Source organism: Pygocentrus nattereri, chromosome 17, assembly GCF_015220715.1.
Source record: "Pygocentrus nattereri isolate fPygNat1 chromosome 17, fPygNat1.pri, whole genome shotgun sequence".
NCBI lineage: Eukaryota > Metazoa > Chordata > Actinopteri > Characiformes > Serrasalmidae > Pygocentrus > Pygocentrus nattereri.
In genome coordinates, this window is record NC_051227.1 from 25,874,788 (window position 1) to 25,902,606 (window position 27,819).

General features: G+C 40.4%; 1 protein-coding gene across 1 annotated transcript in view; it reads right to left on the reverse strand.

Annotated features, from left to right (window-relative positions):
• arhgap35a (Rho GTPase activating protein 35a) overlaps positions 1–27,819 on the reverse strand; it is a 76,580-nt gene that overhangs the window by 4,325 nt on the left and 44,436 nt on the right. Inside the window, exons 2-6 of the mRNA XM_017696847.2 lie at positions 23,276–27,392; positions 18,231–18,372; positions 9,211–9,288; positions 4,452–4,583; positions 1,085–1,190 (exon numbers count right to left, since the gene is read on the reverse strand). Of these exons, the coding sequence (XP_017552336.1) occupies positions 1,085–1,190; positions 4,452–4,583; positions 9,211–9,288; positions 18,231–18,372; positions 23,276–27,019 (4,202 nt within the window). The 5' untranslated portion in view covers positions 27,020–27,392. The remainder of the gene's footprint in view (positions 1–1,084; positions 1,191–4,451; positions 4,584–9,210; positions 9,289–18,230; positions 18,373–23,275; positions 27,393–27,819) is intronic.

The following is a 27,819-nucleotide window of genomic DNA, read 5'->3' on the forward strand; positions in this document are numbered from 1 at the left end:
TGGAATTTCTTTGGAATTACTTTAATTTAATGGATTTTTTTGCATTGCAATCATGAACATTGACTTAACTGACTGATGCTCCATTTTCATTTATTTTATTAAAATTGTTATAACTTTTAAAAGCCTTCTGTGGATAGGTGTTGTAAATTAATGTTTTGCTACAAACACAGTGCACCTGGTGCTTAAGTGTAATTGTAATGAATGTTGCAGTTCCAATACTACTGTTTCAGCATGTAGGCTAACTGTAGGCTAACACAGTAAGCTTTACCCATTTTTATGAGAAGCAATTTATAGACTGTAGATGCGCAACTTCACCAAACCACAGAGAAAGTCAGCTTAGTAAGTTATCAAGCTTCTGACCAGACACACAAGCATGTTTATTTTCCTGACTTTAAGAAAGCTTCCTTTGTGGCATTATTATACTACTTGCTGTCCTTGATTGGATAAATGCTATGTATGTTTATTTATTTACTTATTTTTTCCTTGCTGTCCTGCCATCCTCATGATATTACCATCAATTGGTGGCTAGATGTTATATTGCACACAGTCTCATAAGCCCATTAAGTTACATCTAATCAGAAATAATTTCCAAAATATGAATAACTTGTACTTAAAACCATTTTGACTTTAAATCAAATAAATGAAGGGTGGTCTCTGACTTTTGCACAGCAGTATATATCTTTCTACATATTAACTGTCATCTGAGAGGATGCATACCTCAACTTTATATTAAATTTGGTTCACATATTTAAAACAATGGTTTTATATTATTGAAACCATTGATTTAAAACTTTTAAAAAGGTAAATAAACTGACACAACCACACAGTCATATAAATATGAACTGGCATGTAAATGTGTGACTACATAACTGTGATCATCTTGACTTTGACCAGTCAAGTCCAGCACAGTAATATGTATAGTGAGTGCCTTGGTGTGAGAGAGAGACTGAGAGTGTAAGTGAGGTGGGGTTCTATTCGCTGTTTATCGTATGGGTGTATGAGGTGGGCTGTTGTTTTGAATGCATGTCTATGCGTGTGTGTTTGTGCTCTTGCAGCTTAAGTGCAGTGAAGGCACAGCTCTCACTTGTTCAGGTGGCTGATGACGTATTTGAAGACGTCGTAGTTTTCTCGGGGGAACCTGCGCAGCACGTCCTTCATTGTGTGGAGACGCTGATCTCGATCATTGATCTCTGCAGGAGACACAGGACAGAGTTACACACACACCCACACCGAGTAAGGCACCAACAGACACTCACGTCCAGCCAGAGAGACACACACTCAGAGACACGTCCAAACGTAGACACACAGAAGGGCACAGCATGACGCATAATGACAAGAGCAACAGACGAGGTGAAGAGAGAGAAGAGAGCAGGCAGACAGAAGCAGACAAACAGAAAACAGCATGACACACAAAATCTTGGAGTTTGTGAATGTTCACTTTAACCCTTTAAGCAGGGCTCTTCAGTTCTGGTCGAGGAGGTTTGAGGACCAGCAATTTTGTTATTTTGCTGCTCAAACACTATTAAATCAGGAAATTAACACATCATTTGAATCAGGTGTGTTTGAGCAGGAAGTCATCAAACTGTGCTGGACAGTGGTGTGGTGACCATCGCGGACCCCCTTGTCAGGCTGGTCCATTTGCCATAGACGTGGTTCTATTGGATGAAATCACTCATGTTCTTACCAACAATGTACAGCCAAAAGTATGTGGACACCTCTCCTAATTACTGAGTTCAGGTGTTTCAGACACACCCACTGCTAGTAGGTGTGTAAAATTAAGCACATAGCCATGCTATCGTCATAGACAAAGACTGGAAGTAGAATGAGTCATACCAAACAGTATGACTACATTTATGCTTGTAACTTTAAAGCAACAGTTTGGGGAAGAGCCTTTACTGTTTCCATAACTGCAGCTGTGCACCAATGAGGTCTATAAAGATGGTTTGAGTTTGGTATGGACTGGTGGCCTTCACAGAATCCTGACCTCAACCTCATTAAACACTTTCAGGGTGGTACATCATTTGCAACCCAGGCCTTCTCACCCAAAATCAGTGCCTAATCTCACAAATGCTCTTTTGACTGAATGGATGCAAATTGCTAAAGACACATTCCAAAAACGTGTGGAAAGCCAGAAGAGTGGAGGCTGTTGCAGCTGCAAATGAGATTCAACTCCATATTAATGCCCATGGTTGTGGAATGGGATGTCCAACAAGCTCATATAGGTGTGACAGTTACGATATCCACATACTTTTGGTCATATAGTGTACACTGTGTACATGAATGTCATAGACTGAAAAACCTTTATAAGCATTGCTTCATTAAGTGCTTTTTTCACCACATGCTGCTATGTATAAATTGTGAAATGCTAAGCAGTTCACATTATCGGCTATCAAAATGTTAACTACTTAGGAGACTATTTAGGCAAAGCACAGTTCAGGTGTATTTATTCAAATGTATTTTTATAGCATGCTAGCTAATTGGCTTAGCTCATTCCTATAGGACGGCGAGTAATGAAAATGTTTTCTTTTGGGTTCAGAAAGCATCTTGTGTTTTCCTTATGGGTTAATATCACAATGTAAAGTTTATGGTTAACAGTGACCTGTGACTGATTCTAGATACATTTGATGGGTTTTCTGATTGGATCTAAAGGTGTTCTAATGAAGACTAGCTGTCCCCAGGGTTAACCATTAAGTCAATTCCCATAAGTGATTAAATCATGAAGTTTTATTGGTTCTAATGGCATTTGAAGAAAACCATATCAAAATTTATCACAATTCGTCATATTGACCACCTGCACTGTGACTCAACAGTATTTGCACCATGTGTTAAAGGAATTTATTGAGGAGGTCATTTAGGAGTTTTACGTGCAGAGCCAATACACACCCATATCAAAGATCAAGACCACATTTTCAGCTGCAGCAGTGAAAAGAGGTGGATCCTTCTAGAACTTATAGCACAACAAATCCTGTCAGAGTCATCAGGGGAGATTGAGGAATGTTTGCTCGATGAGGCAAAGGCAAAACAGTACATACACACACACCCCCCCACACACAGAGACACATACATACACACAAACACACATGTCCCCTGGGTTCTGCAGGAACGATGGCCGCAGTGAGTCAGAACGGCTTACATCAGCCCTCTAACACAGTGAGCCCTCTATCAGGACACGTGACCACTATGGCAGATGTGTTCCTCCAAAGTCCCACTCGCACACACTGATGTCAGCATCTCTCTCTCACACACACACACACACACACACACACACTGATGTCAGCATTCCAGCAAAGCTCACACTCTGACACACACCCACTAGTGCACAATTCAACGTAGTAATAACATGCACAGAAAAACCCTCTAAAGTGAAACCATGCTGCGATTTCATCTCCAAAGACACTAACAGCCTAGAATCAATCGAAATCAGATCAAAACAGATGCTCTTGCTGTAGCTTCTGCTGCATCAAAAACAAAGCCAATTCATCTTAGTTCATCTCAATTTGTCAGACACCCAATTTTTTGAAATCCCACAGATAACAAATCCATTAGCCATGGCCAAAGAATATTGAATACATGCCAGCGCAATGCAGGTGCTTTGGAGATCTGCACTGATAACAGCAGAAACAGCGCAGGAGCTGTTGCCATGACGTCAAGTGACAGACGGGCCAGGCTGGAGCTCCACCCACCACCTGCAGGGAGTGACTCTGCAGTCAGGTGATCGTCCGTCTGTCCATTTGCCTCTGCCATCCATCCCGCTTGGCCTTTTTTTATTCCCATCTCCAACACATTTTTGTTACTGCAGTTTTATAGAGCCACGTTTGTCATTTTATACATGATTTTCTTCCTTAAGAGTGCTCTATGTCTGACAAGCACATATTTCTCAGTACTAAATTTGAAGCACTGCCATGATAAAAGTCTAAGAAAGCTGAACTCTTGCATTTATTATGTCAGATCCATTGGCTCATATTGTGTTAGCATATATTTGCACATTCCTACCAATCTAGGAGCATTCCAAGTCAAAATTTAAGTGCTGTCACACTGGTTGGACTCTGCAGTCAATCTTCCACTTGGCAGACACACTTGCATTTGGTGCGCTAAAGTGTTTCTCCAAAGAACTGGAGCACCTAAAAGGGTTTTCAGTAGTATGCCGAATCACACTCCTGAGTAGCAGACTAACTATAGGCATAAGCTGCAGTTTCACTCTCATTGTTGGCGCATCCACAGCTTGGATGGATGCCCAGAGCCAAACACACAGCATTTCACGCTGCGTGAATATAGAGCGGGCGCTTTGTGAGTGAAGGCTACTGCAGATATTCTTCTCCAGCTGAAGCCTTTTCCATTCATATTTCATATACAGCATTTTCAGTAAGGTAATACAGAGCACTTTCACCCAATAAAGTTTTGAATTCGAAAAAAAAGTTTCTCATCAGCTTATTCTCAAAACAGTCACTTACTGAAGGCTTCAACCAGCTCCACCTGCATGTTGTACGGCACCAGGGGTTCAGGCAACTCAGAAAAGAAACTCTTCATGGCTCCCGCTACCGTGTTCACAGAGATGTCCTTTTCCACCAGGTCCAGGCTGGGATCTAACAGACAGAAATAAAGACATGAAAACTGTTAAAAAGTGTTCAAAGGTCTAGAATCCAGTAAAATAAAACTGTGCATGTTTAAAAGGACTTTGTCAACTAATTTAATGGAAGCTGAAAAAAAATGTTAGTCCAGAATCATGAACAGAGCTGTAGACGATTCTATAATGATTTAGAGGCCTGTATAACACTGGAGAATGAAAAAAAGAAAAAAAAAAAAAAAAACATCCAGAGAATGCCTTTAATTTGAAAAATAGTGATTGAATCCTGTGGTAATCACTGAAAATAGATTATTCAATTAATGCTTAATACCTTGTTGCTGTTCTGAATCAATTTAAATAAAACATTCAAGTACTTTCTGGTGCCAAGCTTACTATATTTCAATCAACATGGTTATATATCATTAAAAACAGTGTAACAGCAGCTTTTATGGAAAGTAAAGGCAAACATTTGAGTGTCAGTGTAACTTGGGGCAAGTGCAATCACTTAAATTTTAAAAAGTGTTTCTTCAAGAGTTCTTTAGTAAAGGCAATGATGCCTCAATGGATCATGTGAATAGTTAAATGGTTTTTACATGGTTTAACAGTCCTTCTCCAATAAAAAAAAAGAAACTGCTGTATGTGGTTCATTATACAGCTAGTTCGCTATTTATTTTAGTACATACAAAAACAGAAATGGACACCAAAAATTTGGTCAGATTCTAAAGAAGAGTGTGACAGCACTCCTACATTTAATTCCAAGCCTGTTGTTACCTCTAAGCAAGTTCTGTGGTCTGCAGCTATAACTAAACAACTAAAACTGGAATTACCAGAAACAAGTAGAAGACAACTCAGCAATCAAGAAGAGTTCTAAAACACCTGAGCCAAACCTGATACTGTGACAGTGTGACAGCTTTAGGCAAAAGGCTACTACACATACAATAGAAGACCTGCATATTTTAAAGCAGATTTGTCACAAATGTTAAGAGATTTTTTTGGCACTACTTTTTTTATTTTGTAGAACTGTTGCATGAAAGCCATAAAACACCTGAAATCATGTTATTCAAGATAATCCATTTCCTTGTGTTCTGTTGCTTAATTAAAGAACATTTTGAAGTGGTTCTGCCATTACCACAAGTAATGGAACTTTTACCAAGCATGTAGACTAGGGTTGCACAATATATTGTTTGTTTACCATTATGTCCACTAAAGACTACAAAATACAAACAAATTTGTTTATTGCATGTTGCGAACATCCTGACCAATAACAAATATTCTCTACACACGTAAATGAAAAAATAGAAATATGTTTTTTCAAAATAATGTTGGCCAGTCTTTAACTGTATGACATCAAGGCTTAATAACCGTATTTTAATATACTTCAAGGCAGATCACAACAGAAATATTTAGCAACATAATCACTGATATTTTGTATGTATTGCGCAGCTCTGATCTATGTGAAAGTCAGCCTTTCAAATTTTAGAACCTACTCGCTGGCTGACGAACCATTATTGCATACTTTCTGCGTCAAACCTGCCCGATATAACATCGTATTGAGCTCCTGTCTCTGTGCATCATTAATTTACCCTCAAATCCAGTGAAATGTGCTTAATTGGAGCACTCACACACCGTGTATACGAGACACAGGAGAGACAGGGGGAGAAAGGTTATGGGGGCCGGAAACAAATGAAAGCGAGCTGATTAAAACTATAAAGCAAGTGTAATCACAGGGTCTGCCTGTTCTGCAAGAACACACTTTAAACCCTGCAGACGAGAGAGAGGGAGATGGGATGAGGGTGCCTGCTGCAGAGGGAAAAAGCAGAACTTAATTAAAAAGCTCTCTTCTGATTAGGCTTTTGGCATCTTTCAGAGAGAATGAGAGACAGAGGTGGTAAGAGAGGGACAGAGGCAGAAGAGAGCATACAGGTGATCAAAAGCACTGGCTGGGTGGAGGAGGCTGAAGATATATTTGGTTTTATGACAATGCTTCAACGCTCCTAGGTCTGACATTGCAAACACAACACAAAAAGTTTACTGATATTTTGTTTAGTTCATTTGCACTGAAAGAAAATTGGAAAATTCTGGGGCAAAAAAAAAATAAAAAATACTGCTGAAAGCACAAAAACCTTCAGCTAATGTTTATAAGGACACTGCTAGCCTGATTCACATTTCAGTCAGTAGCTGTGTTTTTAATCTGCTGTGAGCTACTGATATTGCTTTTAAATGTGTTACACACATGTGAAGTGTGCTAGCTAGTTGTATCAAGCTATTAGCTGAAAAATCCAGACTTGACGTTAATGTGTCTTATCTGGTATGAAATCAGAGCAAGGGTCAAAAGCCCAACTGACCCCTACTTAAGTAACAGATGCATGTGTCCAACATATCTTGTTCCAGCAGAGGATAAACTTTTCCATTTAAACATCTGCCATACGTGACAGCACAGAATGAGTTCAGAGCATGGGCTGGCACAGGCTGTAGATCAGTGTTTTCATGGTTGAGTGGACTGCACGGACAGAGGGGCTGCTGTTCAGTGGTCACCTGTGCAGCAGTTTCAGCAGTAATTATATTGATAATTGTATTTCCACCAGGCCGTGCAAGGGTTTGATCGATCGGACACCAGCCTTCACCTCCTATTACCTTATGGCGGACCGGACCGTGACAGAACCTAGAAGAGCAGCAGAGCGTGTGTGTACACGCGCTTCATTACCTAAACCAATCCACAGGTAATTAACTCGCCTCCTCTTTCTCCCTCTAAAGCGTATAGACGAGTGGATGCTGACAATTAGCCAATGCACACAGCAAGCATGTATACTGATGCAAGGGCAGCATCAACTCAATACAAACAAACAAGCACGCCCACACTATACTACGTTCACAAACATGTGCACTAGTGCATATGATGTGTATGATCCTAAAATAAATAGTTTGTAGCCAGAATCAATGGCTGTGGATTACTTCTGATTACCTAAGCAAATCAGCTGTGCAATGCTTTTATTGACAGTAATATGATTTGTCCATGTTATCAAGTCAGTGCTGAAAGAAAACAGCCCAGATGCGGGAATTTGTCAGCAGCTTCGTCAGTCTAACCTTTAAAAAGCCATATTCTAAATTTTCCATGCGATCTTCAAAAGGGACATCTTTTATATTTTTCATATAATGGCTGAACAGAATGTAATATGTACATGTTTTTGTTGTACATTATGATGAATTCAAAATAGTGCTGTTTCTGCAGCTTTGTTTTTATATATGGACTGGGAAGTGAATACTGAAAAATTGAACAAATGTTCCAGAGTTTCCACTAGTACATTCTGTTGCCAGTCACAGTGCCTGGGAATGATTCAGTTGCCAAAGAAATGTGTAAAATTCTGGTCATGTTTGTTGGTTGGTTTGCATTTTGGTTTGTGTAAGATCTAAATTGCATCATCATAGTCCAAACTTTACCTTTTGCATGTTCAACAACCTTATTAAAATAACAAAACAAATCAAAAACAAAAAAACAACAACAAAGATATTGGAAACAAATTGTTGGTACACAGTTCCTATTTACATTTTATTTTCTCTGTGTCAATAGCTTCTGCGATTTAAAGTTGATAGCTTGAGATTTAAAAAGATTGAAAGTTTAAATCTAAAAATGTACTCCTCATTCTCCTACAGCACTACCAAAACCTTCAACAGCAAACCTAAGAGCATTTGTCAGTCCACATTTCTATTTTATCACAACTGAAAGTTCAAAAGTTCTTTGTATAACAGCAGCAGACCAGCAGGAGAAATAGGGATGTGCAGTGTGACTAATCATAACATTTGAGGGGTGAAAAAATACTTCAGCCAAAATAAAAGTATGACCAGGGTTACTCTTTTAGGTGATAGCCGTGGTGTTATGAGGTTTAAAACAACAAAAAAAGCAGAGGAAAATCAGTAGTTCAGTTGTGAGCTAAAACTAAAGCTAACCGCTACATGACCAGAGGCTGATAAGGACTCGTCATCTTAAACAAGATATTTTCTCCTCAGTGGATGATGCGGATGAACTAACATCCACACTACATCTGCCTCCTCAGCCACATACTTAACAATGCGTCCATACCAACAAGCTCATGTTCAGGCACTCGTGTCCCAGTGGCACAGCTTAAAATACACATTCTACAGTCTTGTTGAAACAAAAAACTGCTCAACTGAGCTTGTTGCCTCAAAATTTTAACCTCCTAATCTCAGGCTTATTGCATGCTATGAGCTATTATTCAGGAATAACATGGACTACAATGCAAACTGTCTAAGTTACTCATATAGTAACTGTTATAGATGTTATAGAAACGTGTAGACGTATCGAAACTGTATAATGTTATAGAAACGTATAGAAACTGTATAATGTTATAGAAACGTGCTACTCGAGACAACACTCAAGTACCTGTGTACATCCCTAAGAGGAATGTGTCACCACAAAGAAAACCATTATTTCAAAATTTTCAAAAAAAGTTATTCAGCTTTCCACAATACAGACCCTTTATGGATATGATAAACAATAAAAATCAAAGAGCATGAGAGGTATCTGTGTGTGCACAACCATTGTAGGCTGTCAAGAATACATTTATTCTGGGAGTTTGTCATCACCAATGGGTGAAATTGTATCTGTTTGTAATGGCGGAATGCTTCACCTTGATCAAACTGCCGCTGCATGCTCTCCATCTCAGCCTTGTTTCCGCTCACCCTGTAGATCCCCTCCGTGCTCAGACCTGACACAGAGAGAGAGAGAGAGAGAGAGAGAGAGAGAGAGAGAGAGAGAGAGAGAGAGAGAGAGAGAGAGAGAGAGAGAGAGAGAGAGAGAGAGAGAGAGAGAGAGAGAGAGATTGACATTAAGTGTGGAATCTACAATTTTCATTTGACGCACTCCCAGCTTCTGATAAGCTCTGGAGATGTAGACCGGAAAGCGCCACTCCACTCAGCTAATCTCAAAGGCCTGCTGCGGTTAGCTCGCAGTCATTACGAAACCATGTAAAAACCACCAGCGACACTCAGACATGGAGTCATTTTGTTTGTGCTCCTGGACATCCAGAGTCATGCTGCAGTAGGAGAGATCGCTTGTGCAGAATGCCAGAGAGAGACAGACACCATGAAACAAGCTCAAATAAAAAGCAGCTTTGCTGTAGAGGCAGACTACATCGATTTGCCACCTACTACTAATAATTATCCACAAAAGCTTTTCTATGGAGTCTCAGGGTGGGGAGTATGTGCATGCATAAAAGAAAGATGTGACAAGGGATCTATGCCAGAGCTGCCTGTTTCATGAAAAAAGGCTACAGGAGAACAACATCAGAGAACCAGACAGGTTGAGAGGTAGACAGTTGCTGTCCGAAAGCAAGAAAAAAAGTACAGAGAATGAGTCACTGCTGCAGAATGATCTTCAACAGGGTGATCAAATCCTGACATTAAGATTCATCCTTGCATTCAGGTTGCCAAGACAGACATCAAAAAGGAATTTAACATTATTGATCATATTAGTGTTTAAGTAATCTAGATATCCACACATTATTGTAATGAGTAAAGACAATATATATCATAATCATAACATGATTGTGATGTAGTTCCAAGTGAAACATGGTATCAGTGAGTGTCTTTAAACTACATGAGCATTCCATACAATGATAGGTGAGGGTAAGTGGGAGGTCAGGTGGAGCATGGTGACGTAAACAAAACTCAAAAGAGACATTTTGAGGGAAAATTACAGGAAAACAACAAAATGAATTTGTGCTTAATATGACCAGTAACATAAGATTACCATGTACAAAATGACAGGTTGTAGTTTCAGGTTGACCTTGATGGTGTAATCAGCGGACATAACAATAAAGCACATATAGCCTTCCAAATAAATATACTGTCCTGGAAAAAATATAAACTAGGAGGCCTTTTAAAACATACACATTGCACACTAATCATTGCGGGTTCAAAAAGAAAGTCCTTTTTAACCATTTTCTCAAGGATCATTCTAGGATAATAACAAATTCACAATTGATCATCTATTCCTAAAAACGCATTACCTCGACTGACTTCTGACAAGTACTAGACCTGACTCATGCATGTGTCATGTAGAACTAACAGCTGAGCCATCAATTGTTTTAATTTTAAGACCAGCCAAGACAAACAAAGAAAAGAACATCAAACTGGAGGCAGCGTGACTAAAAACCAGTTGGAGGCCCAAACAGCCACCCTAAAACAACAAGCCACAGCAGGAACCTATCACAAGAGGTGCATTAGGAGTCTGTGGCAATGGCCTGGGCCAATTCCTCAATAACTTTCAGGATGTAAATAAGAGAAAAGAGGAAGACAGGAGAAAATGAGCAGGCAGAACAACAGAACTTCTTGGCTGAGTGACAGAAAAGTTTACCCTGAATTTCATTCACACTTTGCTAGTGGAAATCTCTGTTTTGCACCCAACCAGGACAGAATACTTCCTCGCACATCTTTAGAAACAGGCTGGAGAGAGACAGTGCATGAGAAAGAGAGACAGTGCATGAGAGAGAGAGAGAGAGAGAGAGAGAGAGAGAGAGAGAGAGAGAGAGAGAGAGAGAGAGAGAGAGAGAGAGAGAGAGAGAGAGAGAGAGCGCACGAGAGAGCGCACGAGAGAGCGAGTGCACGAGACAGAAAATGATAAAAAGAAGAAAACAAGGAAAAAAGAAAAAGGAGAAAGAATAAACAAAGAAAAAGAAAGAAAGAAAGAGAAAAACAGTAGGGAAAGAGAAACAGAGTGAAAGAAGACAGAAGTGAAAACCAAAAAAGAAGGACATTTGGACACAGAAATTTGTGGTTTGAATGTTGTAGATGCCTATGACTCTGGGAAGGGGTTTGAGAGGTAAAATTTGCTAAAATATTAAATCAATCCTTCCACTGTTCAAAAGATCATCTACAAGTAGAGAAGGGTTAAAACCACTGCAAACATGTCCAGGACACATCAAATTCGAACCAAGAGCAGATGGTAAGCTGCTAAAAAAAAAGTCTTTAAGAACTCCAAATTTTCATCACAGGATCTGCAGGTAGCTCTTGCCACTGCTGATGTAAAAGTGCTTTTACCATTAGAACGAGACTGCAGAAACTTGACCTAAATGGGTGGAAGAATTTGCTGTCTAAACAACATCAGGGCAAGATATAAGAATTGAAAAGAGTCGTTTGGCCACAGTAGCAGAAGTCATGTTTGGTGAAAAACAAAGACAGCATATGAATAGAAAAACCATAAAGTACGGTGGTGGACATGTAACAGTTTCAGGCTGCATTGCTGCCCCAGGGCCCGGACCACTAAATCATATGACTGTGAATCCTCTTTCTTAACAGAAAGTGCTTGAAGAGAATGTAATGCCATTTGTAAAAAAGGTGAAGCTGAAGATGCTGACCTTTTATCAGAATAATGACCCCAAACATACAAGTAATCCACAAAGGAATGGTTCAAAGGAAAGGAACTAAGGGTTGTGGAATTGCTTAGTCAAATCCCACATCTGAATCCCATTGAAATGCCTGGAGGAGTGATTACAATCAGGTTGTACATGCAAAACCCCCAAAACATTGTACAGCTGAAATTCCGTATGAAATGGTGAAGAGACCAATTTCTCCCAGTAGATTCCAGAAACCGGCAAAAAGTTTTGGAAATGTCTACATACAGTTATTTCTGTCAAAAGGAGTAAAACCTGTTACTGAAGCCAGAGGTGTACTCTCTTTTTCAACTGAAAAGTACATCAGTTAACTTATTTTTGAATAAATGATTGCAAAGTCAAATTTTCTTTGTTAAAAAAAAACAAAAAAAAAAAACAACTAAACATTCATGGGGTGTACTTACCCACTTACTTTTCACATGAGTGTGTACATGAGAGAGATCGAGAGAGAGAGAGAAGGGAAGAGAAATACTGCATCCTGCACAAATGTGTAGGGTCAAGGACAATACTAGGAAGTCCTCCCTCACCTCGCTCTCTCTCTGGCTTTTAAAGTCATCCTCTATTATTCTCAGAGAGATCAGTGAATGTAAGGTCACTCAGAGACAGAAGGGTCCATCTCTGCTCTCTCAGAAAGTGTAAAATGGAGAGGTCAGAAGCTTGCTGTGGCCTTTAGCACCTCTGATGTACAGCTTCCTGACCACCACACACTACTCCCAGACCAGGTCATTTCCTGTGGCCATCTTGTGCATATCCTCCCTTGGCTTCGCATGCCATTTCAGCAGTATTATTCTCCTTCTACAAATACTCCTTTTCTCTCTTTTCAGGACTAAAGCGTTTCTCTCTCTTTTGCAGAGCTAGGCCATATCTAGGCTTTTTTTGTCTGCTGTGTACGGTCACCAGCCTGTGTATTGCATAGCATACATTTCCTCAAAAAGTATACATAAATTCCCCTAATCTCTACATGAACTCACTCCTATTTGGCTGCAGCATTGTTATATTTCCTATGCCTCCACCAGACTTTAAAAAGCTCGAGCCTCTCGGGACAGCACTGCTGTCAGTGACGCGACTGTGGGCAGCTGGTCACCATGCTGCAGAGAAGCCACTGCCCACTGGCCTTTACACTAGGCCTGAACACCAGACAGCTGGAGCAAGCATGCCCACACACGCTAAAACAGTCCTCACATAATCCTGAAACTACAGGAGAGACAAAGAGATCAAACCATGATTACATTTTTCAGTTTTTTTATGACATTACTTCATTCACTTCTCAAAACATATCCAGTTAATATACTCCGTTAACAAAATATAATACTCAAAATATATCATATGTTAAGTATGTTAAATAGATATTTTTAATGTATGTAAATAATGAATCCAAATCTTCACTGGACAAAATCTAACAAAAACTAATTTGTTTATAAAGTTTCTTTAACATAGCTACAAAACATTTCATAAAATTACCCTGGTCATTAGTAGTTTTAACTGACAGTCGATAACACTCAGAAAAAGCAGTATGTTTTGCACCCAATTTACACTCTTAACTATTAGCCATGTAACCCTTAAAGACACTATGTTTAATGACTATGTCTATAAACATGTGGTGGACAAACACACAGATCCTTGCAATCAGCTGCACCATCCTGCAGAAAGACCTGATATACAGCTCTTGATGTGAATGATTTAAGAAAATGAACAAGCCTCTACAGTCTGCTCCCACCACCTAAACAAAGCTAATAAGGTAGGGAACTGTCCTTCTCTAATTATTACTTTGGTTCAAAATTGTACATGCCTATTAAATCCCTATATTATAGAGAAGGTAATATCAAACAGATTTGCTCATCACACTTAAATTCCATCACATAGAACACAGTGAAGACAACATTCCAGTAGTGTTCAAATGCTCAAAACATTTAATATCTCATACTAATATTTTTTGTCATATATTGTATATAGAGCAAACAAATTTAAATGCAATTTTCCTACGAAATTTACTGCATAACTGCCTTTTACTGAGTTTAATACTCTGGAAAAAAATTACATAAAACAGTCACTGTGCCAAACGTTTTTGCACAGGCCACTTTTTCAGTAAATAAGTAAAACATGTAATTTAACCATATCTTCTGGTTTCCTATTAATTATTTGAAAACTGTGAAATTGCACAAAACAACCACATCGGAATCCTTGTGTACATCCATCTACAATAACATAGGTTTCATATAATCAAAAACACTGATTCAAAAATTTGAAATGGTAATTCCAGCCTTTTGAACAGTAGCATATCACTGTTGTCAGAAGAAAACCTTGTATCTCCAAAATGGTAATTTTACAGGAGAAGGAAAAAACTCTACTTTACTTTTAATGGAATTCAATGCAACCAGACACCCCCCCCCCCGCCTATTGCTTGTATTTGCAGCATTTTCATTGTTTGACAGTAAGAGTGCACTACACCGTGCCATGAAGTAAATAACGCACAGATTTAGGCAAAGGGAGGGGGAGAGAGAGCGAGAGAGGGGGAGAGAGCGAGCGAGAGAGAGAGAGCGCGAGAGAGAGCGGTGTAAAATAGAGAAAAAATAAACAGGATCTAGGAACAATAGATGGGCGCAGCATTAGCCCTGTGAAGGCCATCGCAAAAGGGAAGGACGTGGATAACCGGAGTAACACAGCAGTACAGCTCCTCAGGCCTGACGTATATCTCATACTATAGACAAGGTGCCCTACATCATAGACTGCAAATCTTTGTTCTTTCCCCCTATATCAAGCAGAGAAATGAATAAGCCCTGTCTGAACAGTGCTCACTGACAGCCAGAGAGCCATGTCCACTCTCATAAAGCAATGAAAAAGAAACAGTGCTGGCGTGTGTTAAAAACACTGAGAACCTTGGCAGCTGTGGCTAGGCATACCAGGCAAAAAAAATCCAGATCGTTAAGAAAAAGTACCCCAACTCAACTCTGAGCAGGGCCCACATGGCTGGCTTGAGTGATGCAGAGCATGCAGGGGCTGAACAATTAATTGCACATTAATCATTACTCCAATTTTGGCCTCTGTAATTAGCAAATTGTTAAAGGCCCAAGTTGTTGTCTACTACATGACATGGTGACTGCTGCATAAAACCCCACTGTTAAAAAAAAAAAGCTTCAGTGAACAGTGACGTTCTGCAGTGTGCTATGACTAATCCACTGACTGCAAACATCTGTTAGTAATAGTAAGTGATGTAGCAAAATTCATGATGTCAGAAGAAACAAAAAAGAGAACAAAAAGAAAACAATTAAGTTAATCATTTAATTCTATTAAATATTTATTTTAATTAATTCAAACAAAAGCTCACTACCACAATGAGTGCCACTTTAAATTCAACAAAATATTTTGACTATATTGTCTTTTTTCCTGCCCTTACCAATTTTCACTACAGAAACACACTGTCCCTCCTACATCTCAGCATTATGCGTTGAAACATATCTATTCTGTAATCACATCATCAGACAAAATCACTTTTTATTGTAGCTGTGCAGCTGACTTGATACATGCAGACTAATCAGTGGTCATGTGTGGAAGGTGGTATAATTAGGAGGGTGAGTAAGCATGTTTGAGAGAGTGCATGCTATCAGTGCATCAGGCTGTGGGCTGTTGTAGCACTGTACTCCACCCAAAAAGCCCAGAAAAGAGCTGAGCCCAAAGATTGTTCTCATTTCCTGCTCACAGATATTGATCTCAATGAGGAAGCCATCAGGCAGAAAATTACCGCAAGGGGCTCCGCACCCCACAGCTAGTGCACACAAAACACAAATACACACACAAACATAAACGCAACTAAAGAGAAGGGAAGTCATTGGGACCCTCATGCCTCATTCTGCCCCCTAGTGGTACAAGCAATTGGTCCAAAGGGTGGGGTTTGAATGTTATTCACAAGAACCATAATCCAGCATTAAGATTTCTAATTCCAATCAGGCCTATAAGGCAATGAGGGACTTTCCTGCAGCAGTAGGACCGTAACCATGTAACCAGCTGAAATTCAACCACAGTACAGACAAAACAAACAAACAAAAAAAAAAACAAAAATGGAAAACTGTAAATGTGTCAGTTTGCAGCTTCACTTTACACAACCATGTAACCTGTTCTGCTTCCAGAGGCTTAGAGATTTGAGGAAGTCTCATGGTTTATGACTTCACTTCAACTAGCGCTAGACAGCTGCCGCTCGGAGGGAACCATGATGTGTTCCCAAAACACAGAATTACCCAACACCCACACTGTCCAGCCAATAAGCTCACTCACCACAGACAAGCCTAATCCCTGCAAGCTAACCATGAACCCAAATCAAATCACACAAACATGCTTAGCATGTGTACATCCACCCCAACATAGTACTACAGAGCCAGGACTGAGGAGTACATTCCCTCTTCATGACCTCTGAACACAGCAACACACCACAGAGCTACATTATCAAACTTGATCAAACACTGATAACTGACAGCATTACTCAAAGCCTAAGCAGCCTGTGACACAAAAAGAAGCATAGAGAAAGAAAGGAAGGTATAAGGAAATAAGTTAAGTGAAAGAAAGAAACTAAGAAAGAAACAAAGGAAGGAAGGAAAAAAAATAAATAGGAAAAGAAAGAATAAAGAAGCAGTGAGTACCAAGAAAGAATGAACGAACGTACGAAAGAAAGAAAAAGAAAGAAAGAACAAAAGAGTGCAAAGAAAGAAAAAAAATGAAGGAAGAATTAATTGAAGGAACAAATAAATGAGTGCAAAGACAAACAAAAAGAGTCGATAGAAATGACAGTGGAAGGAAGGAAGGCAGGAATGACGGAAGAAAAATGTGTGCAAAAACAGAATAAAAGAAAAAGAGCAAGCAAGAAAGAAAGAAAGAAAAATGCAGGTAAAAAAGATCAAGAAAAACAGAAAGAACAGAAAAAACCTGAAAAGTTCTTCAAAGAAAAACTTTTTGAAAGTATGGAGAGGTGAAGACGAAAGGTGAGAGAGAGAGTGTAGAGAAAATGAATAAAATAATACGTGAGTCCTCCCTAAAGCTGCATACAAATCTGTGTGTGCATCCTCACTGTCCTGAACAGCGTCTGTGGTGATGAAGGCAGATCATGACCCATGAGCAGTGGCCCTACACAGGGGACAGACACAGAGTCCTCATCCCAGTCTGACCATCTGAATACTGTTCAGTTCAGCAGGCTTGCACCATCTGCTCCTCCCCAGGCAGAGAGCTGATCTAGGATCAGTTTGGACATTTTATGTCCAATTAAACAAAACTTTGAGAAGCAAGCTTTAGTTGCTTGGAACTCAAACTCAGCTGCAAAAGTAGCAACCATCTCAACACTGTAAAACAAATTTCATGAAACAACCAATTTAAATGCATATAATGTTAATCATTTTAACCTACGGATCTCAAATCGACACATAAAATAAATATAAAACAAAAAAGATGGCCTATAGCAATAATGTTGTTTAAAGCAGTTAGCTACTCGGCCTAAGTTTACAATAGCGCTCTCTCTCTCTCTCTCTCTCTCTCTCTCTCTCTCTCTCTCCTCTCTCTCCTCTCTCTCCTCTCTCTCCTCTCTCTCCTCTCTCTCCTCTCTCTCCCCATCTCTCTCTCTCTCCCTCTCTCTCCTCTCTCTCCCCATCTCTCTCTCTCACACTCTCTCTCTCTCTCCACACCCACACACACACACACGTACGTACGTACGTATGTATACACAAGCTTTCTTAGTTTGGCAGACTAACAAGGCTAAATAACACTGACACAAGCAGCCATTCAAATACATACATACATACATCCATAAAGATAGTAATGAACATAAAAACATTATTATTAACATAAAAATGATATACAAAATGCAAATGCAGGCTATAAACACTGCAGATGATTTTATATCACCAGAATGAAAGATGGTGGAATTACTATGTGCGTTGCATGCAACTTGATTAGTTTTCAACTGTGTCATGTAACTCACAAGTTGCTTGGAAATTACGTTTCACTCAGCTTTCATCCTGCAACAAACCGCATAAAAGTTTCACCCTGTAAAGTCAGCCTAAAGCAGCACTTTGAGACGGTACAGTTATCTATCATATTTTCAACTATGACAGTAAATCCAGAAAACTTGCATGAGCAAGTTACAAGCTGACACAAACGAACCACCTTACCCACTCTCACAAGCTCCATATTCGCAGTTTAGTATTTAAGCAGTCAGTCTGAGTGATGGGATGTGGCCTGCTGTTTGTGGTTGCTACATGGGGATAAAGGTGACTCACCAGTCGCCTCAATGTAGCGGATACATTTCTCGATGAAGAGTGGAATGGGACGCTCGGGGGTGACCACATTGGCCAATGGAACACCAAAGTAGTTACTCTCCAGGGGTTTGGAAATGGACTGGCGAGGCTTTGGCCTGGTTTTCTGCAATGCATAAGGGGAAAAAAAGACAAAAACAGAAGTTATTTAGAGAAATAGCACTTTGTTGAGCATGGAGGCACAGATGAATTCACAACATAAGACTGAAGAAAAGATGTAATTAAATGGATAAAAGCTTAAAAAAATTAAACTTGTCACTTTAATAAATTTGCTTTATAACAAATGTCAACCTCTTTCTAGCCCTCTCAGCACTAGTCACACTTATTGATATCATCGCTATTTAAACAAAAACATGCATCTCCAAAAGGCAGCTTTTCAGGAGAAGGAAAAAAAATGTTCTTTGCTTCTAATGTAAAAGAATGTAAACTGATTTTATATCAAAATGATTTTGGAGCATTTACATTGCTCCATTCATGATGAAATGATGTAGAAAGAAAAAAATGGAGATGCATGCTTTTCCTTTGGACAGTGATGACATGCCAGAAAACAGCTCAACACAGTTTCTACAGGTACAGACTACAACTTTGTGTCAATCGAAACCAAATTCCAATACCACTTCAGTGTTAGTGATCCCATATTCCAAATGCTAGACTAGTTACTGGCTATCTGTACACACTGATAATATCAGAATCACACCCATATCAGCTGACAACTGCTTAAAAAATGGATTTTCTTGTTATTTCAACAGAACATTTGATGGCGTTTTAATCAAACTCCAGAGCAGCATAACATTCAGGCAACGCAAGGCTGCTACGCTAAACTGTTTACATTTTATTCATTTTGCTGCATCTGTGAACTTACAGAAATAAATGTTATGTTTCTGGTGCTGGAGGTTCACAAGAGTCACACTGGGTGAGCTGCCAATTCAGTGACGCTCTACCTAGCAATAATTTAATCAATCCTTATAAGAGTTCTTTACCATGTTCACTCAGAGTTACTAATGCTAAAGTACAGTTTAAAGTAAGAGAGACAATATTACTTTATTAACATTATTTTGGAACTATTTTTGTGCATGCACTATAGCAAATTCAAGGGACAAAATCATGAAATAATGGGAACACATTGGCTACAATATTTCTAGACTGAAATTTGTGCAGAAATATGTACTGCCCTCCCTCCCCATGACTACAACTCTCTGCAGTGGAGCGTCACAGTTGGCTGACCAGCCGGTGTGTCTGCAGCACCATCACACAGAGAGAAAGAAAGAAAGAGAGATTGCTTATTAGGCAAGAAGCTGCATTTATAGGCTGCTCTGCATCTCTCTCTTACAGCTGCACAGACAGTAGTACACCCTACACACTGTGCCATGAGCTGAAGACGACTAGTCTTTACATCACACCGGGGTTATTTATCCATTATTTTCATGCAATTCCATAAGCTCTAATTATATCCAAATGTCTCTGGCCTATAAAAAGTCTACCCACCTCCTAGTGTCTCCTTTCGAGAGATCAGTAACATAATTACAGGCAGCCCCCAGCATTCGTTACAGAATCACTGCTCTAATTACAGTTCACTGGGAGCATTATTGGCATGACAACTTTATATAAAATTAATGTGTTTACAGAACAGTGGAGGTCAACCATGAACAGTGGATGCAACTACATGAGCATCTCCCACACTGACCTCTGCCACATGTCTGTTGACACACAAATCTGGTAAGTTCCAGCAGGAAGGAGGACAATTCAGATCCTAAAATAGCCCCACTTGCTATCAATACATTCAATTCACTCAATGTCATAGAACTTCACCTAGGAACCTTTAACCTTCCTCTCTCTACAGGGCATTAGACTGGAACGAGACAGAATTTAAAACATTCGCGTAGTTGGGCTGATGAGTTTTTAAAAGGGTGCAGGAGCAAGGAGAACAGGAGAACACACACACACACACACACACACACACACACACACACACACACACACACACACACACACACACACACACACACAGAGAGAGAGAGAGAGAGAGAGAGAGAGAGAGAGAGAGAGAGAGAGAGAGAGAGAGAGAGAGAGAGAGAGAGAGATTGACATTAAGTGTGGAATCTACAATTTTCATTTGAAAATTGAAAGGGAAGGAAGAAAGAGAAAGAATGAGGAAGCAAGAGCAAGATAGCAAGAGAAAAGACAAAAGAACAGACAGAAAAGAGAGGAGATAAAATGAAAAGAAAGCTAAACAAATGAAGAGAATAACAGAGAATGATAAATGAATAATAAACAGAGAATGGAGAACAAGAAAGGATAAGACAGAAATAAGAGAAAAGTGAGGGAAAAGCAGAGAGGAGAATTCAAGAGAAAAACAAGATAAGCAAAGAGAAGAGAGGAAGAAGAGAGGAGAAAAAACATGAGAATAGTGGACAGGAGAGGAGAGGTGAATGGAAGAGAAGAGAGGAAGAAGAGAGGGAAAAAATATGGGAATAGGGGTGATTAGAGGAGATGGGGGAGAAGAGAAGAGAGAAGAGAAGACAGGAAAGGCTTGTTTTTGCTCTGACCCTGAAAGGGTTGAAAGGGATGGACCCTGCTGAATAGCTTAAACCAGTACAGTCCCCCCCAAGGCTCCTGGGCTTCTTTATGGATGGGCCTAGACAGGGAACTAATGTGACTAAGGTGATTTAAGTCAATAGCTCCATTTTAACTCCTGTGAAGTAACATAGACATGAGGAGGGCTGGGCATGTTACCAGTGTTGACCCTGAGGTGGTCACTTGCTCTATAGAGACAGCAGCTACCGCCACCTCTTTTAGAAAAAAACAGAACACACAATGACCAGCATCTCACCAAGACTCAATAACGAGTTAATAGATAGATTAAATATACTGGATCAGTATTGGCACCAAAGCTGACCTTCAAAGGGACTAGATATCAGTTAGTTGTGACTGCTTCACCATCAATACTGTTACTTACAGCTTGTTTAGACCTTGCATTAACATGTTTTATGCCTAGATTGTATGTGGATAACCTACAGTAAATCATATCTGCTATGTTCAGTGCCACTAATATTTTCAGGAACAAGAGATTTTTGTTTATGTGGATACAGAAAACACATTGCATTTACACGTCTGTTGAAGGAGGAGCCATTTCTGACCACCTCTGTAAGTTGTACGATCAAAATTTGATCAAAATGTGGTGAATTTACATCTGGCTTTTTAAGCAGACAAGTACAATCTGGATATGGTCTAATTACCAAAAAGACATGTTGAAGGAAGGTGTAAACAGCCACTATGTGATGGTCATTCTAAAATTGAAACAGTAGTCTTATAAACCTTCTGCAACAATATAATTTACACAGTGTATCACTGTCTCCACTAATGTACATTAGCTGTATGTTAATGTTTTTGCACTCTGCTACTACAAAATGAGTGGCAGGTGACTGATTTTAAATGAATCCCCTTAATTAAATTAATTGGCCGAGTTAACTTTTTATTAAGGAATTAAAAGGATTTTGGCCAAAAATAATATAGGCGCCTTTTTATGTAACAGAACTTGCATTGCACAAAAACATAGCAGCACACACAGGAACATGTTTTTTTTTTTATTCAAAAACAGTGACACTGGTAGGTTTTTGTGTATTATGTGTCTGTGGGCTTGTCTTCTACACAGGTATTTTCTCCGTAGTGGACTATGCGTCAACATATTTGTCAGAACTATGGTTTCTGGACCTAGCCAACATTGGCTAGAGGAGGTAACCCAGTTACTGATAAGGCCTGTTTTCCTTCCATCCAACACCTAGGAAGACTTCTAAACACAATGCAAAACCATGGCCTGCCATGTAATGTACACAACTAACAAAACCCAAGCCAAGCCTAGAGCAAGGCTTGATTGGGCTGGAGACAGGCATTGAGGCAGACAGACCGGTTCCTGGATTAAAGTGGGTCCCACCTCGAAGGTATTTAAAATGGCAGTTGGTTCTCCTATTTTTTTCCCCCTATATATCTTTCGAAAAGCGAGTTTGAAAAAACAACCTATCAGGCTACAGCAGCAGGTTTGTAATTTGCGATTAGAGCACGGGTCAAAGCTTTGCCTTAATCTGGGATAAACCAAAGCAGCAGTGAGGTGAGTGTGTGAGAGTGAAAGAGAGAGAGTGACTGTGAGGCAAAACATAAAGGTCTGTCAAAAATTTAAACATGTCAATATGTAAAATTAAAAATCGTTTCTGCAGTACAGCAAAGCCCACAAAACACTGATTTTGTACATTAAAATAGATCATTTAAAAAGCAACAAGTAAGCGCTAAAATACAAATACAAGCTTTCCTTAGTCACAAAACTCCTTAAAAGTAGAGCAGTAAGGGATTTGTGATTAAACTGGATGGGAATATTCCTTCAGCACAGCACAGACAAAACAAAAACCAATGGCATAACCTCAGGAGTTGGATGTGCTCATAAACAACTACTGACTTCTTACATCATATAGAGACCACATGTACATACTGGCAGCCTGAAAAATAAAAGTTACCTCCCCTTAAAACTACACATTTATGTAACAAAGCCTTCACCAATATGCAAAGGGAACAAGGGAACTGAAATACTAATCATCCAGTCATAATATGTGTAATATACATAAAAATAAACAGTGGGCATATATGCACAACAGTTCTAACATGGTATACTGAAAAGTAATTTTACATTAAATGTAGAGAAGTCATAAAAATGGCAGTGTCCAATAGCATTGTAAATCACCATTGTCGTATGCTGTTGCCATAAGGCATGAAAATACCAAGCAGTGAAGGGCTAAACTTATTTCCTAGTTTTTAAACACTGAACACTGCAACACAGTACAAATGATACTATTAGTCAAAATCATATTTTAAAAGGTTGATGTTAGAGAACCTTTTTTTCCCCAGAAGTTTATTCTTACACTGCTGATATAAAAAAAGATACTTGGATTTATCACTTCAATTATTAATTACATTGCTAACTGATTAAGTTGCGATAGATAAATAGGCTTGGTGAAACTTACCTTTGTCGTTCTGCGTAGGCTCCGCAAGATATTTTTCCTCTTAGAGTCCTCGCCTTCTTCATTCAGGGAATTATCCCCTTTCTGCATCCCCATTTCATCCTCTTTGGTCTTGGGTGGACCTCCAAGTTCATCATCACTGCCAATGAAGCTTGTGCGGAAGCTACTGAACTTGCCCAATCGTTTTGAGCGATCACGATATAGTCGTGGTTTTACACCAAGAGCAGACAACTTGCGCCTGCGCTCTAATGAACTGCTGTCTGCTTCACTGTCTGAGCCATTTCCTCCACCATTTGAATGACTCTTATTTGCATTACGGATGGTGATAATTTTGCCCTGTGTACTATCATGTGGTACAGAGTAAATGTTTTCCTCTTCTGTAGGGCGAGGCTTAGCTACAGCATCCATTGGCTCAGCATAGTCAGACGGATCATAACCACCATCGCTGCCTGGTGCCCATGTGACTGAAGGTAATGACCGTCTGTTACCCCCAGGGTCCATATACGAGCTGAGACTAACTTTGCGAAAGTCAAAGGTAACTGTAGGCTTGGGTCGTACTTGAGGTGGAAGTTTATTATTTAGCTTGCTTTCAAAGGTGCTGATTTCAGAGATAACACTGAAGGTATCACTACCTTCCAGATCAGGAAGCTTGAAGCTGCCTCCATGTGTCAGAGTGCTATCATCCCTCAGAGTGGGATATGGTGGTGAAGGCTCAACATCATCTTCTGAGTCCAACAGAGTGGTGCTGGGTGACCCACATCGAGGTGAATGGACACTCTCATTGGTACTGCAGGCCTCAGCCACCTCATATGTATGTGTTGCCTCCACAATGGTCTTTTTTTCAACTACCTCTTTTAAGAAAGGCTGGAAGAGGTCTATCCTATGCAAACCACCGACCACCCCACCAGATCCACAGACAATAGAGTTGAAATGCCCCTCAATTTCATGAGCCAATTCTTCCCCTTGGCTCAGCTGCTCCCGAGCCACATCAGGTTCTGTCAACTCTGCCTGACTCTCCCCAACTGCTAGCAGCTGCACAGGAATAATGTCCTGCACCTCACAAAGGAAGGCGCACAGCGTTTCCATAGAGGCCTTCCGCTTTGCTGAATATACTGCAATGTATCCATGCACTAACCGGCTCTTACGTAAGGAGAAAGATGAGTGGTAAGAGAGTACAGCAAGATCAATGCTTTGCCTTTGGCTACCAATAGTAAGCTCCAACAACACTGACGTGCCACTGGATAGACTGGTGGAAGGCCTACAGTGCTGGGGAAGCAAGAAGGGTGATAAAAGTTGGTCTACATCATACGAGTCTCCACACATGAGGCACATTACTATATGCAAATCTGCCTCTGAGGCCTGCTGAGGGTGAGAGTCTCTGAAACGTGCCGGTGGAGCCTGCAAAGGAGGAGAGCTACTTCCAAGACTACCAGAGGGTCTCTGTAAATCCAGAAGGCTTTTCAAAACTTGGTTGATCTGTTTTTCATTTACATTACGTGCATATCCCACACCTGGGGAGGCAGGATCCAAGTAACTGCACTGCAGTCTGCCGGCAACCTGCTGCCCCTGTATTATTAAACTTTGGGCAGTTTCCCCTCCTATATCCCCGACTGACCCAACTCCTCGCTTGGTAACCAACAGTAGAGACAGAGGGAGCTGAGCTAAGCTGTTATCCCTTCGACCAATAGTTGATTCCCGAAGTTTTTCAACACTTTCAACAACATAAGACAATGATTCCTTGGAGTTGTAGAGGCAGAGGCAACCATGTGGGGTAAAAGTGGGTGTGTGAAAGGAGTTAACTGGTAGACGTACATTGCCTTCTATAGGCCGCAGAGCCAGCTCATACATCCTTCCATCTAGCATGTACCGGTCATCACTGGTGCATAATGCTCTGATCTCATTGGCCAACTCCCTTGCAAGTCCATCTTTGCCAAGGATTACAAGATTAATCCTATCTACCTTTCCCTCACCATATTGGGACCTTAAGGTGCCATCAAATGCATACTTAGTAGGAAACCGAGTGGCAAGGATCTGCTCAATCCTACTATCCACACAATGAGGACTATTAGGGCATGTTTCCTTAGTTGGGTGGTACACAAAATGGATATGCTTGAGCACCAGGGCATCCCTCTCTGCTTGAAGCTTTTGTAGGGCTTTAAACCTCTGTTCCTCTCCAAGAACCTCTTGGATAGCGCCCATTTTTTCTTTACTGGGCTTAGCATCCACTTCAAGCTCATAGAATAGCTCAGAGTACTCCAGCAAGAGTTCCTGGAAATCCTCTTTGGCTTGGTCAATAATCTCCTTCTGATGCTTGTTGTAGATATCAAGATATTCTGGTTCTTCCAGCCACTGGTAAAACTCCTCATTCATGATAAAGCTGCGGGCCTCCTCCCAGGGTTTGCCAGGGGTGACAAATGGTGATGCAACCAGTTTCTCTTTGAATTCCCAACGCATCTCGGCCCGTTTGCGTTCATTTCGCAGGTGCTCTAAATGGTTCTCATAGATTGCTTCAGCTGCTGGGGTTTCCAAAAGATCCTGGGGTATCCGCTCATCCTCCATGTTATCGATATGTGGAGTAGTTTCCCATGGTGTGTCATCTAACACGACAAACCAGTGTGAGAAGTCCCGCTTTGTCTCCAGAACCTTCTGTACACCTGACCAGCTCAAGTGGTCAATCTCATCTAAATCCGGTACCAAAGTACACAGCGCCTGTGGAAGCGTGCTAAGATAAACCTTGCGCCGTTTTTCGATGTGTTCCTGCTTGAGCCTGTGCACATGTTGCTGGAACAGCTTCTTGGCTTTGGAAGTACCCTCGAGGAAGACATAATCTTTGTATTCGGGGGAGGTCTGCATTCTGCGGTTGATATTGGGCCATGTTTCATTGTGGTTCTTCACAATGCAACTAACCAGCCACTCATAGCGGTCCTTTGCAGAAGCTATCTGCTGACTCTGCTGCTTGAGAGCCTCAAAATAAGGGATGATCTTGGGCTTCCCTCGACTCTTGTCTATTAACTGCACCAGGGTCAGGAAGGCAAGGTCAACATTGACATTAGAGCGTGCTGAAGTCTCTACTACTTGCAAGTTTTTCTTAGCCAGGGCAAAAGTATGAGAGTCCTTAATATATCTCTCAACTCCCTCATCACACTTGGTCAAGACCAGCACAACTGGTTTTTTAGTCTTAGCTAACTGGTTGTATAAGTTGGAAATAAACTTCATCTGGTCATCAAAGTTACGGTTCATACCCCTGCTCACATCGACACAGAGAAGGAACCCATCTACAAGAAGTTTTCCTTCTGGCATTTGCTTCTGCTCAAAGTCCTGTTCAAGACCCAGCTGATCGGTGCAGAAGTACATAAGCTTCTCAGCAGAGGCCAGTTTGGTGGAAGCTGCCCTCTTGATGTAGGGCTGCAACGCAGTGCTTCGATGTGGCTGGAATGTTTGGTCATCAATGAACTCTGTCTGTTCCACCACATGCATTCGGCACTCTGGTGCCTCCTCCAATGCTCGTGTTGCCTCACCCCAGAACAGAAAGTGGTCATTGTTCACCACTCGACCACCAAAGTCACTGGTACTCAGAACAGAGGTGTGGTCCAAATAAAAATCATCAGCGCTGGGCCGTACAAATCGATTGCAAAGGCAGGACTTTCCAACACCACACTGCCCTTTCTCCTTCTCAGTCCCGGACAAACCTACCACAACCAGGTTGTAGATTGGCGCCCGGGCATCTTGTTTTTTTGCCATCATCATCGTTTGAAGGCGTTCATCTTGCCATTCCCAGAAGCTCTAATTAGAAAGCTGCTGGGCTTATATCCCATCCAAGTGCATTCAGGCCTGACAAAAAGGCTGTTCTAAGTTGTCTACCTGTTTAGGGGTTCAGTGCCTTTAGTGTCCAAATTGTAAATACAGAGTCATTTGTCCTTATGTCAGTAAAGCTGCGAATCGCAGACTCTATGTAGGTGAAGGGTAAAAGGCTGGAGCATAGAAGAGGATATGGGAGGAGGGGGAGATACTTCTATGTAGATCTAAACTGGTGTGCAAGAGGCAGAACTACACTGGCCCATTTCTCAAGGGTTCCATGGCAGAGAATAAGGTCTTATGGTTGTCCAGTCTGGATCTTAGCCTGGAAAAGAAAAGAAGAATATCGTCAGTACTTAGAACTACAAAGACCATCATAAAAAAAAATATAAAAAATATATATATTTTTTTTTCAGACAGGTGTTTGTGTGACACAAACATTCAACCTTCAAGACATGGTACTCCTGTTCACATGGTATGCAATGTGTGAACACACACACACACACCCCAGATGAGAATGCTTTGATAAGTACTTATCAAATAAGTACCCAAATGGCTTTTAACAGGCTGAGCTGTATGCTTCTGACCATCTAAACTCAAGAATATATTTTCAATGAATCCTAACAGAAAACAAAACAACTCAAGTGATGCTGTAAATTAAGTGATGTGATGCCTCAAAATCATATTCATAAACTGAGAGCCAAAACTGAGAGCCTTCATTGTGAGTGTATAAATGAAGTATTATGAGAGGA